The sequence below is a fragment of the Mizuhopecten yessoensis genome, unplaced genomic scaffold, assembly GCF_002113885.1.
Source record: "Mizuhopecten yessoensis strain PY_sf001 unplaced genomic scaffold, ASM211388v2 scaffold10953, whole genome shotgun sequence".
NCBI classification, from domain to species: domain Eukaryota; kingdom Metazoa; phylum Mollusca; class Bivalvia; order Pectinida; family Pectinidae; genus Mizuhopecten; species Mizuhopecten yessoensis.
In genome coordinates, this window is record NW_018408804.1 from 468,329 (window position 1) to 487,017 (window position 18,689).

Below are 18,689 nucleotides of genomic sequence, written 5' to 3' on the forward strand. Positions count from 1 at the left end.
TACAGACTGACAATCAAAGTGTCTACAGACTGACAATCAAAGTGTCTACAGACAGACAACCAAATTGTCTACAGACAGACAACTAAAGTGTCAACAGACAGACAACCAAAGTGTCAACAGATGGACAACCAAAGTGTCTACAGATAGGCAACCAAAGTTTCTACAGACTGACAACCAAAGTTTCTACAGACAGACAACCAAACTGTCTACAGACAGACAACCGAAGTGTCTACAGAATGACAACCAAAGTTTCTACAGACGGACAACCAAAGTGTCTACAGACTGACAATCAAAGTGTCTATAGACAGACAACTAAAGTGTCAACAGACAGACAACTGAAGTGTCTACAGACAGACAACCAAATTGTCTACAGACAGACAACCAAAGTTTCTACAGACAGACAACCAAACTGTCTACAGACAGACAACCGAAGTGTCTACAGAATGACAACCAAAGTTTCTACAGACGGACAACCAAAGTGTCTACAGACTGACAATCAAAGTGTCTATAGACAGACAACTAAAGTGTCAACAGACAGACAACCGAAGTTTCTACAGACTGACGACCAAAGTGATTACCGAGACTGACAGTGTGATTGTGGTATACCAACAGCCCTCCCCAAACTTCGTTTGTGAGAGTATCAAGATGGTACTTACCTGGTGAAAGCCTTCAATGGTATCAGCCCCATACTCAGTTATCATGATTGGTTTACGAAATTTGGCGTACCACTGACGGAGGTCATAGGTCAGCTGTCGCTGTATGAGCTCTGTGTGAGAGCAGTCCTGGTACCAGGCATTGTAATGGTTCAGACAGATGATGTCTGTGTACTGGGCCTGAGGTTAAAGGTCAAAACAAAGGTGACAATTTAAGGTACAAGTGTACTATAGGTTTACACAGATCAAAGTTTACTCTGTCTATACAGGTCAAAGGAGAGATGTGTATTGTGCCTCTTGAGACATAATATGTATTGTCAAAGGTCAACTGTACAGATCAAGTTTAAGTGAACTGGATCTTTATAAGTCAAAAAAGTGAAGTGTAATAGGCCTATATGGGTAAAAGGTTAATAGGCCTGTATGGGTAAAAGGTTAATATGCCTGCATGGGTAAAAGGTTATGTAGAGGTCAAGGATCAACTGCTCTAAAACTGTATAGGTCAAAGGTTAAGTGTGTTTAATATGTAAAGGTCAAAGTTTCAGTGTGCTATAGGTCTGTTAAAGTCAAATTTAATGTACCGGATCTTTATAAGCCAAAGGTCAACTAACATCTGCCTTTACAAGTCAAAGGTCAATGTCTCAAAGCATAACTTTAACAGGAAATGAATTGTGAGGTGAGACTAGGATTCAAAACATTGAAATGTTAGACAGACGCTCTACTAACTCAGCTACTTTGACCCAGTCCAGTTCCACTACACAACAATAAAATATTTATTACTGCGCTCATGCCAATTTGCAATGAATTCACAATATATATTGTCAAGACATGTACAGGTGTTTTTGTAAGTTACATGAAATGAAAATTGACCTACCACTTTCTCTGAGCTGAAGTCTGAGTTGGCTACAAAAGTGACAGGTCTTGTACTGTCAATAAATCTCACATGGGAAAGGAGAGTTCTGTAAAGGGGAGATAAGTATTATAAGTATTGACAGTATTTTCTTGACGTAGGAAAAAATGTGAAGATCAATATCAATGTACAATAAGTTTAATGTAGAACTGGCAAAAGTTTGATGATGAAATAATACTAATAAGTAATTAGTAAAGCTTGTGTGTTATACATAGGAAACACACTCTCCATACATCTTTGCATCACCGTTGTAGTAAGCATTATTTCAACAGTGTCTGTTGAATATCACTTCACTTTAGCATTATGATCTGGTCATTGGATAAATTTAAATGTATATAGAACAGGGAAGTTCAGGTACAGTGGACAAAGATTTAATCCTGACACCTCTGAACTCTTGATGGACACCAACCAAACTACCTAGTCACTGGTTGTCAATGGCTACAGATGGCAGGCAAAGATTTCATTTACTTACCTTTCCATGTATCTGCCCATTAAACATTTTACTCACTTAAAGTAGTAGATAGAATTGTCATGTGTGGTGTCCGGTTCGTTGGCTACTGACCACAAGATGACCGCTGGTCTGTTTTTGTCACGCCTGTACATCTCATCCATGACCTTGAGATGATGGGCCAAGGACAAATTGCCAAAGTTGTTGGCCCTGTAGAGTAGATACATACAGTATGTTTACAGTTATTATATTACAGTTTTGCCAGTGAAATATTAGATTTAAGTTGTTGGCCCTGTAGAGTAGATACAGCCAGTGAAATATTAGATTTAAGTTGTTGGCCCTGTAGAGTAGATACAGCCAGTGAAATATTAGATTTAAGTTGTTGGCCCTGTAGAGTAGATACAGCCAGTGAAATATTAGATTTAAGTTGTTGGCCCTGTAGAGTAGATACAGCCAGTGAAATATTAGATTTAAGTTGTTGGCCCTGTAGAGTAGATACAGCCAGTGAAATATTAGATTTAAGTTGTTGGCCCTGTAGAGTAGATACAGCCAGTGAAATATTAGATTTAAGTTGTTGGCCCTGTAGAGTAGATACAGCCAGTGAAATATTAGATTTAAGTTGTTGGCCCTGTAGAGTAGATACAGCCAGTGAAATATTAGATTTAAGTTGTTGGCCCTGTAGAGTAGATACAGCCAGTGAAATATTAGATTTAAGTTGTTGGCCCTGTAGAGTAGATACAGCCAGTGAAATATTAGATTTAAGTTGTTGGCCCTGTAGAGTAGATACAGCCAGTGAAATATTAGATTTAAGTTGTTGGCCCTGTAGAGTAGATACAGCCAGTGAAATATTAGATTTAAGTTGTTGGCCCTGTAGAGTAGATACAGCCAGTGAAATATTAGATTTAAGTTGTTGGCCCTGTAGAGTAGATACAGCCAGTGAAATATTAGATTTAAGTTGTTGGCCCTGTAGAGTAGATACAGCCAGTGAAATATTAGATTTAAGTTGTTGGCCCTGTAGAGTAGATACAGCCAGTGAAATATTAGATTTAAGTTGTTGGCCCTGTAGAGTAGATACAGCCAGTGAAATATTAGATTTAAGTTGTTGGCCCTGTAGAGTAGATACAGCCAGTGAAATATTAGATTTAAGTTGTTGGCCCTGTAGAGTAGATACAGCCAGTGAAATATTAGATTTAAGTTGTTGGCCCTGTAGAGTAGATACAGCCAGTGAAATATTAGATTTAAGTTGTTGGCCCTGTAGAGTAGATACAGCCAGTGAAATATTAGATTTAAGTTGTTGGCCCTGTAGAGTAGATACAGCCAGTGAAATATTAGATTTAAGTTGTTGGCCCTGTAGAGTAGATACAGCCAGTGAAATATTAGATTTAAGTTGTTGGCCCTGTAGAGTAGATACATACAGTATGTTTACAATTATTATATTACAGTTTTGCCAGTGAAATATTAGATTTAAGTTGTTGGCCCTGTAGAGTAGATACAGCCAGTGAAATATTAGATTCCAGCAATTTGATTTAATGCTATCTTTAACACTCTGTCACATATTGAAAGTGATATCACTTCTATATTGACAAATCAGAAAAGAAGTTTGAATTCACTGAACAGTTTAGATGCAGATGAGACAGAGAGACACAGGACAGACACCACTATTTCAAGTATACTACCGCTATTAAAAATCCCCAGACAGACAGGCAGACACAGAACAGACACCATTGTTCCAAGTATACTACCTCTTTTTCATAACCCCAGACAGACAGTCACAGGACAGACACCTTTGTTCCTGGTATACTACCTCTATTTTGTATCCCCAGACAGACAGACACAGGACAGACACCATTGGTCCTGGTATACTACCTCTACTGTATATCCCCAGACAGACAGACACAGGACAGACACCTTTGTTCCTGGTATACTACCTCTACTTTATATCCCCAGACAGACAGACACAGGACAGACACCATTGTTCCTGGTATACTACCTCTACTTTATATCCCCAGACAGACAGACACAGGACAGACACCTTTGTTCCTGGTATACTACCTCTATTTTGTATCCCCAGACAGAGAGACACAGGACAGACACCATTGTTCCTGGTATACTACCTCTACTGTATATCCCCAGACAGACAGACACAGGACAGACACCATTGTTCCTGGTATACTACCTCTACTTTATATCCCCAGACAGACAGACACAGGACAGACACCTTTGTTCCTGGTATACTACCTCTATTTTGTATCCCCAGACAGAGAGACACAGGACAGACACCATTGTTCCTGGTATACTACCTCTACTGTATATCCCCAGACAGACAGACACAGGACAGACACCATTGTTCCTGGTATACTACCTCTACTTTATATCCCCAGACAGACAGACACAGGACAGACACCTTTGTTCCTGGTATACTACCTCTATTTTGTATCCCCAGACAGACAGACACAGGACAGACACCATTGTTCCTGGTATACTACCTCTACTGTATATCCCCAGACAGACAGACACAGGACAGACACCATTGTTCCTGGTATACTACCTCTACTTTATATCCCCAGACAGACAGACACAGGACAGACACCTTTGTTCCTGGTATACTACCTCTATTTTGTATCCCCAGACAGACAGACACAGGACAGACACCATTGTTCCTGGTATACTACCTCTACTTTATATCCCCAGACAGACAGACACAGGACAGACACCTTTGTTCCTGGTATACTACCTCTATTTTGTATCCCCAGACAGACAGACACAGGACAGACACCATTGTTCCTGGTATACTACCTCTACTGTATATCCCCAGACAGACAGACACAGGACAGACACCATTGTTCCTGGTATACTACCTCTACTTTATATCCCCAGACAGACAGACACAGGACAGACACCTTTGTTCCTGGTATACTACCTCTATTTTGTATCCCCAGACAGACAGACACAGGACAGACACCATTGTTCCTGGTATACTACCTCTACTTTATATCCCCAGACAGACAGACACAGGACAGACACCTTTGTTCCTGGTATACTACCTCTATTTTGTATCCCCAGACAGACAGACACAGGACAGACACCATTGTTCCTGGTATACTACCTCTACTTTATATCCCCAGACAGACAGACACAGGACAGACACCTTTGTTCCTGGTATACTACCTCTATTTTGTATCCCCAGACAGACAGACACAGGACAGACACCATTGTTCCTGGTATACTACCTCTACTGTATATCCCCAGACAGACAGACACAGGACAGACACCATTGTTCCTGGTATACTACCTCTACTTTATATCCCCAGACAGACAGACACAGGACAGACACCTTTGTTCCTGGTATACTACCTCTATTTTGTATCCCCAGACAGACAGACACAGGACAGACACCATTGTTCCTGGTATACTACCTCTACTTTATATCCCCAGACAGACAGACACAGGACAGACACCTTTGTTCCTGGTATACTACCTCTATTTTGTATCCCCAGACAGACAGACACAGGACAGACACCATTGTTCCTGGTATACTACCTCTACTGTATATCCCCAGACAGACAGACACAGGACAGACACCATTGTTCCTGGTATACTACCTCTACTTTATATCCCCAGACAGACAGACACAGGACAGACACCTTTGTTCCTGGTATACTACCTCTATTTTGTATCCCCAGACAGACAGACACAGGACAGACACCATTGTTCCTGGTATACTACCTCTACTTTATATCCCCAGACAGACAGACACAGGACAGACACCTTTGTTCCTGGTATACTACCTCTATTTTATATCCCCAGACAGACAGACACAGGACAGACACCATTGTTCCTGGTATACTACCTCTATTTTATATCCCCAGACAGACAGACACAGGACAGATACCTTTGTTCCTGGTATACTACCTCTATTTTATATCCCCAGACAGAGAGACACAGGACAGACACCCTTGTTCCCAGTATACTACCTCTACTTTATATCCCCAGACAGACAGACACAGGACAGACACCTTTGTTCCTGGTATACTACCTCTATTTTGTATCCCCATACAGACAGACACAGGACAGACACCATTGTGCCCAGTATACTACCTCTATTTTGTATCCCTAGACAGACAGTCACAGGACAGACACCTTTGTTCCTGGTATACTACCTCTACTTTATATCACCAGACAGACAGACACAGGACAGACACCTTTGTTCCCAGTATACTACCTCTACTTTATTTCCCCAGACAGACAGACACAGGACAGACACCTTTGTTCCCAGTATAATACCTCTACTTTATATCCCCAGACAGACACAGGACAGACACCTTTGTTCCTGGTATACTACCTCTACTGTATATCCCCAGACAGACAGACACAGGACAGACCCCATTGTTCCCAGTATACTACCTCTACTTTGTATCCCCAGACAGACAGACACAGGACAGACACCATTGTTCCCCGTATACTACCTCTTACTTTGATGTGACCATTTCTGCAGTGAGTCTTACTTTCTGATTCCGACGCCTGGACTCTCGTTGATGACTACGATGCCCTGTTGGTCAGCCATGTCCATGATTTCCTCTGCGTACGGATAGTGTGAGGTACGGAAACAGTTTGCCCCTAACCACTTCAGCAGGTTGAAGTCCTTGGCAATAAGAGCGAAATCCAACCCCTTCCCTCTTATCTGTAATGACAGTCGGCTTGTTTGAGTCAATGAGGTTTTTACGGCAACAAATTAAAACACACTGCATACAGCTGTGCTTCTTTTATATAATTCTGTGGGAAAATACCAATTTACAAATTGCTGACTTTCAATATTACAAAGTTGAAAAACAAAATATTTGGCATTTATTGCCATATTAAAAATTCAAAAATGAATATGATATCATTTATTTTACATTTCATTTTTAAAATTTCACACATCTCACTCAATTTAATAGTACCATATTTGTCAACAGGTTAAATGCTCCCATTCCCTTAACAAGATGTTATTGAAAGTACAGGATATGTCAACAAGTCTTTTAATGTGGTTTAATGTTGGCTGGTGTCCAAGGTGTCAGGGGCAGGTGTCCAAGGTGTAAGGAATGGGTGTCCAAGGTGTCAGGGACGGGTGCCCAAGGTGTCAGGGGTGGGTGTCCAAGGGGTCAAGGGCAGGTGTCCAAGGTGTCAGGGTTGGGTGTCAAGGGGGTCATGGTTGGGTGTCCAAGGTGTCAGGGGTGGGTGTCCAAGGTGTCAGGGGCAGGGGTCCAAGGGGTAAGGAATGGGTGTCCAAGGTGTCAGGGACGGGTGCCCAAGGTGTCAGGGGTGGGTGTCCAAGGTGTCAGGGGTGGGTGTCCAAGGTGTCAGGGGCAGGTGTCCAAGGTGTCAGGGTTGGGTGTCAAGGGTGTCATGGTTGGGTGTCCAAGGTGTCAGGGGTGGGTGCCCAAGGTGTCAGGGGCAGGTGTCCAAGGTGTCAGGAGTGGGTGTTCAAGGTGTCAGGGTGGGTATCCAAGGTGTCAGGGACGGGTGCTCAAGGTGTCAGGGGTGGGTGTCCAAGGTGTCAGGGGTGTGTGTCCAAGGGGGCAGACTTCATTTCCTAATAAGAATGCTTTTAATCAGCAGGAATGCTGCCCCCTCAAAACTTCTGGTCTATCTTTTGTAACTAGGGAGGTGTCTTTTTGCAGTCAAATATGGTAATACAATTGTATAGACTTGCTACAGCCTTTGACCACAGACAAAGAGGGTAATGGCCTGGATGTTAACGAGCAGAAATCTTGTCAAATTCTTGACACTTATTTTCTGCTTTTTTCATTACATATGTATTCCCAAACATAGAAGTACACCGAACAATCAGCATTTTGAAGACAATACGTAACAAGCCACACATGGTAGGTGTGTGACAATGACCTGCTGTATGTGGCCTAAAGCCTGGCTTCCTTACATCAGAGTCTTCATGTTTGGCCACACCATGGCAGTAAAATGGTCGATCGTTGATCAACAGCTGTTTATCTGTGACCTTGACCTCGCGGATACCGAACTGCTGCCGGTACACATCAGACACCCCACTGCTCAATAATGTCAAGTTCATCTGAAACACCAACATCAGTATTCAGTCTTAAATACCAAGGTCAACATCATCAGTTCAATCAAGCTCATAATCATATGTGTCAGGAAATTTCATTGAAAGCATAAAGGTTAAGGTCACTTAAAACATATTGGTTAAGATCATTTGAAAGTCTATATTAGTTTCAAACTCAAGTATGTAACAAGTTTAAGGTCATACACATCACCATAGTGAAGTGTGTTTTCAATATTTTACTCAATTTTTCAGTTTTGTCAATCAGCAAGTATTAGTGGATGTTTGTTTTCACATTTTAAAAAAAACTGACCTCGAATGTGTAGAGGTACCCTGGGGACGAGCTGTTCATCGTGTACGGCCACCAAAAGTGACCATCGCCCACTGTAATGGTGTCCTGAAACTGGTTACTATGGCCCACTACCCGCCCATCACGGTCAATGATCTCTACAGCCAGCTGGACATTGCCTGGCTGACCACTAGTGCTCACTGTATATTTCACCAAACCTGTCACAAAGGAAAGGTCAATGTGGGGTCAAGGTTACAACTGACCTGTAGTCTCAGCAACAATAAAAAATTGTGATAAACTTACAGCGCCACCTAGGAGGAATGGAGGTATCCTTGTTACAGAATTACAAGGAATAATCAGGGCATTCTGGGAAAAGGACACTGGTTCCAAATTCCAAATTTGGAAAAATCATCAGCAAAACTCTAAAATAGAGAATTTTCAAATATATTGTGAAACGGAAAGCACTATTTTATATCACTTCAATTTTTTAATCAACTGTATTTAAATAAATGCCACATTACCAAAAAAACACACAGAAGAGTGCTGGTTTCCTTTGTGAACTGGGATTTTATCCTGACAAATTGGAGTGTCGATTAGCTGGTATAATGGTGACTATAACAAAGGCTTGTCTGTAAAGAACAATGGTAGGTACACAATACCACAGATGTATCTTTCTTTCGGACCTAGTCCAGTAAGATAAACTTAGCACCCATAGTAAACTTAGATTCTTTCACCCCCTCTGGGTCAAATGGGGATCTTGTGGCCCTTAACCAGTATTAAAGAAATTGATAGAACAAAAACTTTGGAATAAGGAACTCATGTGGTACCTTCATAGATACATAAAGTATATCAGCATTGAAATTTTAGGAATTTTATAACTTCTTGATCCTGAAACAAGAGGCCCAGAGGGCCTGTATCGCTCATGTATCGCTCATGGCAAAATATTCTCCAAATGAGATACAAGGGAATATGCCAGACCCCAAAGCCAATTCTTGTAGCATATCTGTATTAGCTTTGTCATGCCCCGCAGTTTTATGTATGATTATAGGGTGGGAATCTCAACTGTTTCCAATCTGTCATTCAGAAACTAGGTCCCTAGGGTTGTGGCCAAACCCCAAGATCAATTCTTATATCTAACTGCATTTGCCTCTTTATGCCCAACAATTGTATGTATAGTTTTGGGGTGGGGATCTTAACCATTTCGAAGTTATGACCCATGGGTTAAGTCTCCAAGGGTGGGACAGACCCCAAGGCCATCCTGGAAGTGTATGTGCATTCATCTCTTCATAATCAGCAATTGTATATATGGTTATAGGGTAGGGATCCCAACTGTTTCCAAGCTGTGACTCATAAACTAGATCCCGAGGGTTGTGGCCAGACCCCAGGATCAATTCGAATATCATTACTGCATTTGTCTCTTTATGCTAAGAATTTGTATATATAGTTNGGCAGACCCCAAGTCCAATCCTTGTAGCATATCTGTATTTGATTTGTTTATGCCAAGCAATTTTATGTATGTTTATGGGGGGGGGGGGATCTCAACTGTTTCCAAGCTGCGACTCAGAAACTAGGTCCCTAGGGGTTCGGTAAGATCCCAGGATCTATTCTAAAATCATGACTGCACTTGTCTCTTTATGCCCAGCATTTGCATATGTAGTTTTGGGGTGGGGATCTCAACTGTTTCAAAGTTATGACCCAGGGACTATGTCTCCAAGGGTGGGGCCAGACCCTACAGCCATCCTGGAAGCATATGTGCATTCTTCTCTTTATACTCAGCAATTGTATTTAGGTTATATGGTGGGGATCTCAACCATTTCCAAGTAATAAACTTTTTTTGGTCCCACCCCTTAGCCCAAGGGGTCAGCCCCAATATTTGTACAATTTTGAATCCCCGCCTCCCAGGAATGCCTCCGATCAAATATATGATTGTTATGAAGTGCATAGTTCTAAAGAAGAAGTCGTTTGTAGCAATATAGCCAAATTGACCCCTTTTGGCTTGCCCATCAGCCCCCTGGGGGGTCAGCCCCACCATTTGTGCATTTTTGAATCTGCACTACCTAGGGATGCTTACAGTCATATATGGTTGATATCCATCTCTTAGTGTCAGAGAAGAAGTCGCTTAAAGCAATATGGCCAAATAACCCTTTTTGGCCCTGCCCCTCAGCCCCCTGGGGGGTCAGCCCAACCATTTGTACAATGTTGAATCTCCACCACCTAGGGATGCTTCCATTCACAGTTTATTCCAAGTTAACCTATGAGATATTGTAAATTAAACACTTATTAAAGGTATGTGCTATTTCAAAATTAACAAATTCAATGTTGATCCATCATAAATGGTAAGATATCATCTGCTTTATTTCATTCTTTTTTCCCCCCTCCAGATTGAATGTATCGATTTCTGTGGGAAAAATTTGTACATCGGAACTAGTGATTGGTAAGTATAATACATGTACTGCAATTATTGATACAGTTATAAAATCTGTAATTATCATATGACTGGGTCAGGGTCCTACTTTGTATTATATTGGCAATTCTAGCTGTATCATTTGGATATAATTATAAGAGCTAGTCTATCACTCAAGTGCAATATGAAGGTTCATAGACCCTTTCCACACTTTCCAATCAGTGGTTAAGAAGAAGTCTTTTGAAGAAATTGTTGACGTACGGACGACGAATGCCACAGTATGGCATAAGCTCACCTTGGTCCTTCGGACCCTGTGAGCTAAAAATCATTTGTGGTTTATTTACCGTTTAAACCCTGTAGGGTTGTGGCAATAATAACATCCTGGACGTAAGTCTTGGGTGTGGTGTAAAGTTGTATGTGGCGATGTAACCCGGCGTAGTTAAAAAAGTCCATCTGTAAGTTCTGCACAAAATAACCCTCCGGATATCTGGAATGATCAAATGTTCCTGTTAAATCTTGTTAAGTCCCTGTCTACGAGGAGTCGACTCTCTACAGCCTTAGCCAGCCATGAACTCTTGTGTCTGTAGGGATGAGTCCTAACATCAGAAACAACCTTTATATACCTAAACAGGATTTTCAATGAATTGTACAAATATCCTTCATCTTTCCACAATGGGAAAATTATTTTGGGTGTCTGCATCAAATTGATTTTGTTATACAGTCTAACTTTTATGTTTCGAACTCTCCGGGACCATCGGGGAAATTTGGAATCATACAGACTTCTGACTCACGAATAATGTGAAACTTTGAACATCTTTGAGATCCTGTATATACGACATGAGATTGAATGTGATTGTTAAGTGATGGAACACACGGCAAGAAAAATTATTTGAAATCTCTAATTTAAAGTGATAAATAATATTTTTGTTTTGTACTTTGTACATGTATGTTTTTCGCCATGTTTACGTGTTAAAATGGTGACACGACAGTTCAAGGTTCTCGTACAGATTTATTGTTTTACTTTGATTTATTAGTTGTTATATTCAATGTTTCCTTATTGATTGGGCCTTGTTTATAATTTGAGATGTCTATACCTAGTCTTATCATGTTGGTACTGGATAGTCCCTGGTGGGAGGGGGGATGTCTATACCTGTTAATATCATGTTGGTACTGGATAGTCCCTAGTGGGAGGGGAGGGGTCTATACCTGTTAATATCATGTTGGTACTGGATAGTCCCTGGTAGGAGGGGAGATGTCTATACCTGTTAATATCATGTTGGTACTGGATAGTCCCTAGTGGGAGGGGAGAGGTCTTTACCTGTTTATATCATGTTGGTACTGGATAGTCCCTAGTGGGAGGGAAGAGGTTTATACCTGTTAATATCATGTTGGTACTGGATAGTCCCTGGTGGGAGGGGAGATGTCTATACCTGTTAATATCATGTTGGTACTGGATAGTCCCTGGTGGGAGGGGAGAGGTCTATACCTGTTAATATCATGTTGGTACTGGATAGTCCCTGGTGGGAGGGGAGAGGTCTATACCTGTTAATATCATGTTGGTACTGGATAGTCCCTGGTGGGAGGGGAGAGGTCTATACCTGTTAATATCATGTTGGTACTGGATAGTCCCTGGTGGGAGGGGAGAGGTCTATACCTGTTAATATCATGTTGGTACTGGATAGTCCCTGGTGGGAGGGGAGAGGTCTATACCTGTTAATATCATGTTGGTACTGGATAGTCCCTGGTGGGAGGGGAGAGGTCTATACCTGTTAATATCATGTTGGTACTGGATAGTCCCTGGTGGGAGGGGAGAGGTCTATACCTGTTAATATCATGTTGGTACTGGATAGTCCCTGGTGGGAGGGGAGAGGTCTATACCTGTTAATATCATGTTGGTACTGGATAGTCCCTGGTGGGAGGGGAGAGGTCTATACCTGTTAATATCATGTTGGTACTGGATAGTCCCTGGTGGGAGGGGAGAGGTCTATACCTGTTAATATCATGTTGGTACTGGATAGTCCCTGGTGGGAGGGGAGATGTCTTTACCTGTTTATATCATGTTGGTACTGGATAGTCCCTGGTGGGAGGGTAGAGGTTTATACCTGTTAATATCATGTTGGTACTGGATAGTCCCTGGTCGGAGGGTGGATGTCTACACTTGGTTATATCATGTTGGTACTGGATAGTCCCTGGTGGGAGGGGAGGGGTCTATACCTGTTAATATCATGTTGGTACTGGATAGTCCCTGATGGGAGGGGAGAGGTCTATACCTGTTCATATCATGTTGGTACTGGAGAGTCCCTGGTTGGAGGGGAGAGGTCTATACTTGTTTATATCATGTTGGTACTGGATAGTCCCTGGTTGGAGGGGAGAGGTCTATACCTGTTAATATCATGTTGGTACTGGATAGTCCCTGGTGGGAGGGTAGGGGTCTATACCTGTAAATATCATGTTGGTACTGGATAGTCCCTGGTGGGAGGGGAGATGGGAGATGTCTATACCTGTTTATATCATGTTGGTACTGGATAGTCCCCGGTGGGAGAGGAGAGATCTATACCTGTTAATATCATGTTGATACTGGATAGTCCCTGGTTGGAGGGGAGAGGTCTATACCTGTTAATATAATGACAGTACCGGATAGTCCCTGGTTGGGGGGGAGGGGGCTATACCTGTTAATATAATGATGGTACCGGATAGTCCCGGTTGGAGGGGAGAGGTCTATTCCTGTTAATATCATGTTGGTGCTGGATAGTCCCTGGTGGGAGGTGAGATGGGAGATGTCTATACCTGGTTATATCATGTTGGTACTGGATAGTGCCTGGTGGGAGAGGAGAGATCTGTTAATATCATGTTGGTGCTGGATAGTCCCTGGTGGGAGAGAAGAGATCTATACCTGTTAATATAATGATATAGTCCCTGGTGGGAGGGGTGATGGGAGATGTCTATACCTGTTTATAGCATGTTGGTACTGGATATTCCCTGGTGGGAGGGGAGAGATCTATACCTGTTAATATAATGATATAGTCCCTGGTGGGAGGGTAGGGGTCTATACCTGTAAATATCATGTTGGTACTGGATCGTCCCTGGTGGGAGGGGAGAGGGGAGATGTCTATACCTGTTTATAGCATGTTGGTACTGGATATTCCCTGGTGGGAGGGGAGATGGGAGATTTCTATACCTGTTTATATCATGTTGGTACTGGATAGTCCCTGGTGGGAGAGGAGAGATCTATACCTGTTAATATAATGTTGATACTGGATAGTCCCTGGTTGGAGGGGAGAGGTCTATACCTGTTAATAGCATGTTGGTACTGGATAGTCCCTGGTTGGAGGGGAGGGGTCTATACTTGTTTATATCATGTTGGGACTGGATAGTCCCTGGTTAGAGGGGAGAGGTCTATACCTGTTAATAGCATGTTGGTACTGGATAGTCCCTGGTGGGAGAGGAGAGATCTGTTAATATCATGTTGGTACTGGAGAGTCCCTGGTGGGAGGGGAGAGGTCTATACCTGTTAATAGCATGTTGGTACTGGATAGTCCCTGGTTGGGGGGGAGAGGTCTATACTTGTTTATATCATGTTGGTACTGGATAGTCCCTGTTTGGAGGGTAGAGGTTTATACCTGTTAGTATCATGTTGGTACTAGATAGTCCCTGGTGGGAGGGGAGAGGTCTATACTTGTTTATATCATGTTGGTACTGGATAGTCCCTGGTTGGAGGGTAGAGGTTTATACCTGTTAGTATCATGTTGGTACTAGATAGTCCCTGGTTGGAGGGGAGAGGTCTATACCTGTTTATATCATGTTGGTACTGGATAGTCCCTGGTGGGAGGGTGGTTGGAGACAATGTGTTGTTGATGGCAATTGTCAGCCTGTTGTTCCCTCCAAGCACAATAGGTATATCCCAGCGAGTTATCTCCCCTTCAAAAGGCAAGTGACCTCCCTCATGTCTGACCAGTTCTACCGAGTTCACCCACTACAAGGTAGATCTGTCATCAGTCAAACATAGAATTCCTTAATTCTTTAATAAAAACCAATAATTAATGATAAATAATTAATATGATAATTATACATTATCACTGAGAGTTTCTAAGACTTCTTAACTAGGTCATCTTTGATATTCAAGGAATCCACTTTCAATATACATATCTTCTCTACATCCTTGGAACATGTACAAGTCATGACAATATTGAAGGCATGTGGTTAGCAAATTGATTTGTTTCAGGTATAAAACAATCGCAAAGCTGATACCTTGAAAAGTACACAGGAAGGACACCCGACCTCAAAACAAGTATTTTATGTTATGCTGACTTGAAATTCTTTTGATGCACATCAAAGGATCAAACTTGTATCGTGCACAAGGTGATGCGTACAGAGCCTTCAACATTGTCATATTCCAAGACTGTAGAGAAAAATCGTAATATCAAGAACAGAGCCCAAGTATCGAAAATCTCTATGTTGACTCTTTTGAAATCTGACAAAAATTGATCTTGCAAATTTGTACTTTATTAGTGAAACCATCAAAATAAACCCATTGAAGTCTATATACATGTATCTATTTTTGAAAAAGTAGGCATGACTAAGATTTGAAAATGTCTTCCTGACCCAGACACGGTTTCCTTTAAATTAAAACCATACCACAATGGCGTTGTAGTGGGCACTGTCCACACGTAGTACAACACGCTTAGATGTCCAGTCCTGAGGTAGGAAAAATTCACGGTCATACCAGGCCCAGCCCACAAAATCACGGATTCTCTTCTCCTGTGTGATGTCATTGTAGCTGGATGGAACTGGCATCGGAATTACCTCCCCTGTCTGGAGATGGTGGTACAATCAATGCACGTTTAATAAAGCGTTGTTTTTTTTAAATTCTAATATTTTTATCCTCAGTCAGATCAAATAGGAAGAGACGTCCTTCACTTTCCAATTTATATTATCATTCTATTGAAACACTGACCAAAAATAGAATTTGTAAAACCTTTTTATAAATTTCAAGGATATTGTATGAGGTGCCAAAGTACAATGAAAACAAATAGATGATGAATTCACTTTCTATCTTTTAACACGTGAGAAACACACAAAACAACAGGAAAGTTTTGTTTCATTCCGTTTATAAAACTTGTTCTAATTATATCGACTTGTCTCGAAAAGACAAATAGGTATGGTCAATCAGAGGAAGACACACAAACTGCACATGTGATATTATGTTTTATTCAACTTCACAAGGAGAACAAGTAATCAAGAAAATGATAGCAAGTTAATTATATTCAGCCGTGAAATTTCCTTGCCATTGTCGAACTGTAGCGCCAATATCAGTGTCGAGGTCACAAAGTTAGAGAAGATGGCAGTCTCTGTTCAGATATCTGATTGTAAGCCTGACCAGCTTGAAAACTGGACTCGGGTGTCTGACATGATAATGTAAGGGCCTGTACTATCATCCTATCGTAAAAACAATGTACTGACATTGAATAGCATGCATGCTGTGTGCTTTGCGCTACACACTCTAGCTAGGTATTTGGCATGTCATTTTTGGGACAGCAGAGTGTCCGACCAACTGAATCATACATCAAATTAAAGAAAAAATATTTTCCTGTCGATCTAAACTGCTCCTAGCGTACGCGTGATATCATGAATGATTTATGACAAAATATCATGCTTTCTGGAACGGAGTCATTTTACTAGGGGTTGGAGTTTAGTTAGTGACAGTTATTTAGATGTAGAGCGATGTCTCATTTAACTTTAAACACGTGCATTAGAAAATGAAATTATGTATATATGCAAACCTGTCTGAGAGGAACAGAATACCACTTTTCCTCGAACCCCCGGTTTCTGTTCGACGAGTCATCCACTCGGAAATTCCACATCCCGTCCAGAAGTTTGACTGTCCTGCTCTCAGAGTCTTTCGGGTACATCATACCGAACGGACCGAGACATGTGCATGTATAAAAACAGCTGACATGCAACAACAAACCAACTAAACGGTAGTGGTTCATTTTTCATAAAAAAATATCTAGCTGTGCATGTAAGCGGCCATTTTGTTACGGTCACATGATCTTCTCCGGAACATCTCGTATCCTTTCCTTGTAAAGAGCAACTTAAAAGGGCGGGAAGTTAGGACGTTTCTGAACCAATCTATGAACCCCCTTGTGATGTCTAATTATTCCACAAAAATAATCTGAAAATTTGTATAGCTATGTTTTGACATAATTATAAAGTGAGGTGTTCTGAGTAACTTTACACGTTTTAGGGGCTTAGAAATAATTGCCATCATCTATTACAAATTATCAGTCCCTATGGAATACTCTGGTACTTTCGCTTATTCGGTTGAAACGGTTTAACCGGTTCAACATGTAAAGAAAACGACAGGTACAGATCTGAACTGAGGCTGACCTCAGGAAAATTCAGCACGTGTAGATTGAGAGGTCCAGACGTACCTGACCAAAACTAAAATGCTGTTTGCGTTATTTGTTTCTATCTATCTATCTATATGTTAATCTCCACAGAGACCAAAATGGCTTTAATGCGGAGGGGTTAAGTATGCATGCAATACTTAGCTTCGGTTAATCCCAGTTGGTAGGGAGGCAGGCGCGTAACAACCTATGTAGCAAAAAAGCCCGGGCTTACACATCATTTTTGACAAAATAAAAAAAAATATAAACGCAACATAGACTATATGATATAACATATTAAAAACCAATGACAGATGTTTTGTATCTGCTATAAAGACCGCCAACTTACTAAAATGCTTTGTTACAATCAAAGTCTCTAACAAATGTAGAACTGGGGTAGCATATTCATTCGGCATGGTAATCGTGTCAGTGCAACTCTAGCCATGCAAATTATTGGTATACACATAGTACTCGCTAGCCCCCGCCCCCCTTGAAATAAACTGTTCCTATGATTTTTATCCCCTTTATTAATACAAAATACATATGGAATGGTCATAAACCATGGCTTTATATTTTACACAAGTTCAAGTTCAAGTTCAAGATATTTTATTAAGTATTTCAAGGCCAACTAGCCCATAGTACAATTTGCACAGTACATAATAACCATATTCACACAATTTTTACATCAAAAACAATTTCTGCAAAGTACCTTATAACGTACAATTTACTAATATATAGCACTGACTTCCGATTTAATAATACTAAATTTGTGATGTCACAGATATAATATAATTTGATCTTGCTTCAAAAGCTAAATATACAAATTTAGCAACATTTCTTAATTTATCTTCATTTCCAGTTATTAACATATATTTTGCTTCAACATAGTTTTCCAATGCACACATTTGTCTTATATGTTCATATAATGGACAGTGTAATAAAAAATGATATTCATCTTCAATGAGTCTTGTATTGTTTGTATATAAACAGTAATTACATAATCTTTCTTCCCTTGGAATTTTTAGTTCACGACCTTTTTCAATAAATAATTCATGACTGGATACACGCAGCCTGGTTAGAGCAATTTTATGAGACTTATTTGTAATACAATATAAGTATCGTTCGGGTTCAATTAAAGTTTTGACATCCGAGTAAAAATTCAGTTTATTAGAGTTATTTATTCCAAAATCCCATTCTTGCATACAAGTGTCTTTTACTCTTTGGGTAAACAGTCTCATAAAACTATTTACATCGCCAACTTCATGATATATCCATACATAATGAAATCCATATTTGTACAATAGATCTCTAATATTTGTAGCCCAAGTTACTCTTCCAGCATTGTGTAAATTTACTAACATATCATAGCACCTTCGTGGATATCTAGAGGAGTCCATACTTAAAATATTAAACCAATACTTTATACACTTTTTATAATAAACAACACACATGGGATGTCTCCCTAATTCACCCAGAACAGCCAAGTTTGAAGTTGATTGCTTTACTCTCAATAGTCTTTTAACAAACTTTGTTTGTACAATTTCTATGCC

General features: G+C 40.8%; 1 protein-coding gene across 1 annotated transcript in view; it reads right to left on the reverse strand.

Annotated features, from left to right (window-relative positions):
• The window catches only part of LOC110464057 (beta-glucuronidase-like), a 57,710-nt gene extending 40,918 nt beyond the window's left edge, over window positions 1-16,792 (reverse strand). The window contains exons 1-10 of the mRNA XM_021519075.1: window positions 16,534-16,792; window positions 15,389-15,565; window positions 14,542-14,726; window positions 11,098-11,240; window positions 8,374-8,567; window positions 7,926-8,072; window positions 6,514-6,689; window positions 2,069-2,218; window positions 1,525-1,609; window positions 657-833 (exon numbers count right to left, since the gene is read on the reverse strand). Coding sequence (XP_021374750.1) covers window positions 657-833; window positions 1,525-1,609; window positions 2,069-2,218; window positions 6,514-6,689; window positions 7,926-8,072; window positions 8,374-8,567; window positions 11,098-11,240; window positions 14,542-14,726; window positions 15,389-15,565; window positions 16,534-16,743 — 1,644 coding nt within the window. The 5' untranslated portion in view covers window positions 16,744-16,792. The remainder of the gene's footprint in view (window positions 1-656; window positions 834-1,524; window positions 1,610-2,068; window positions 2,219-6,513; window positions 6,690-7,925; window positions 8,073-8,373; window positions 8,568-11,097; window positions 11,241-14,541; window positions 14,727-15,388; window positions 15,566-16,533) is intronic.
• Window positions 16,793-18,689: the final 1,897 nt, after the last annotated feature.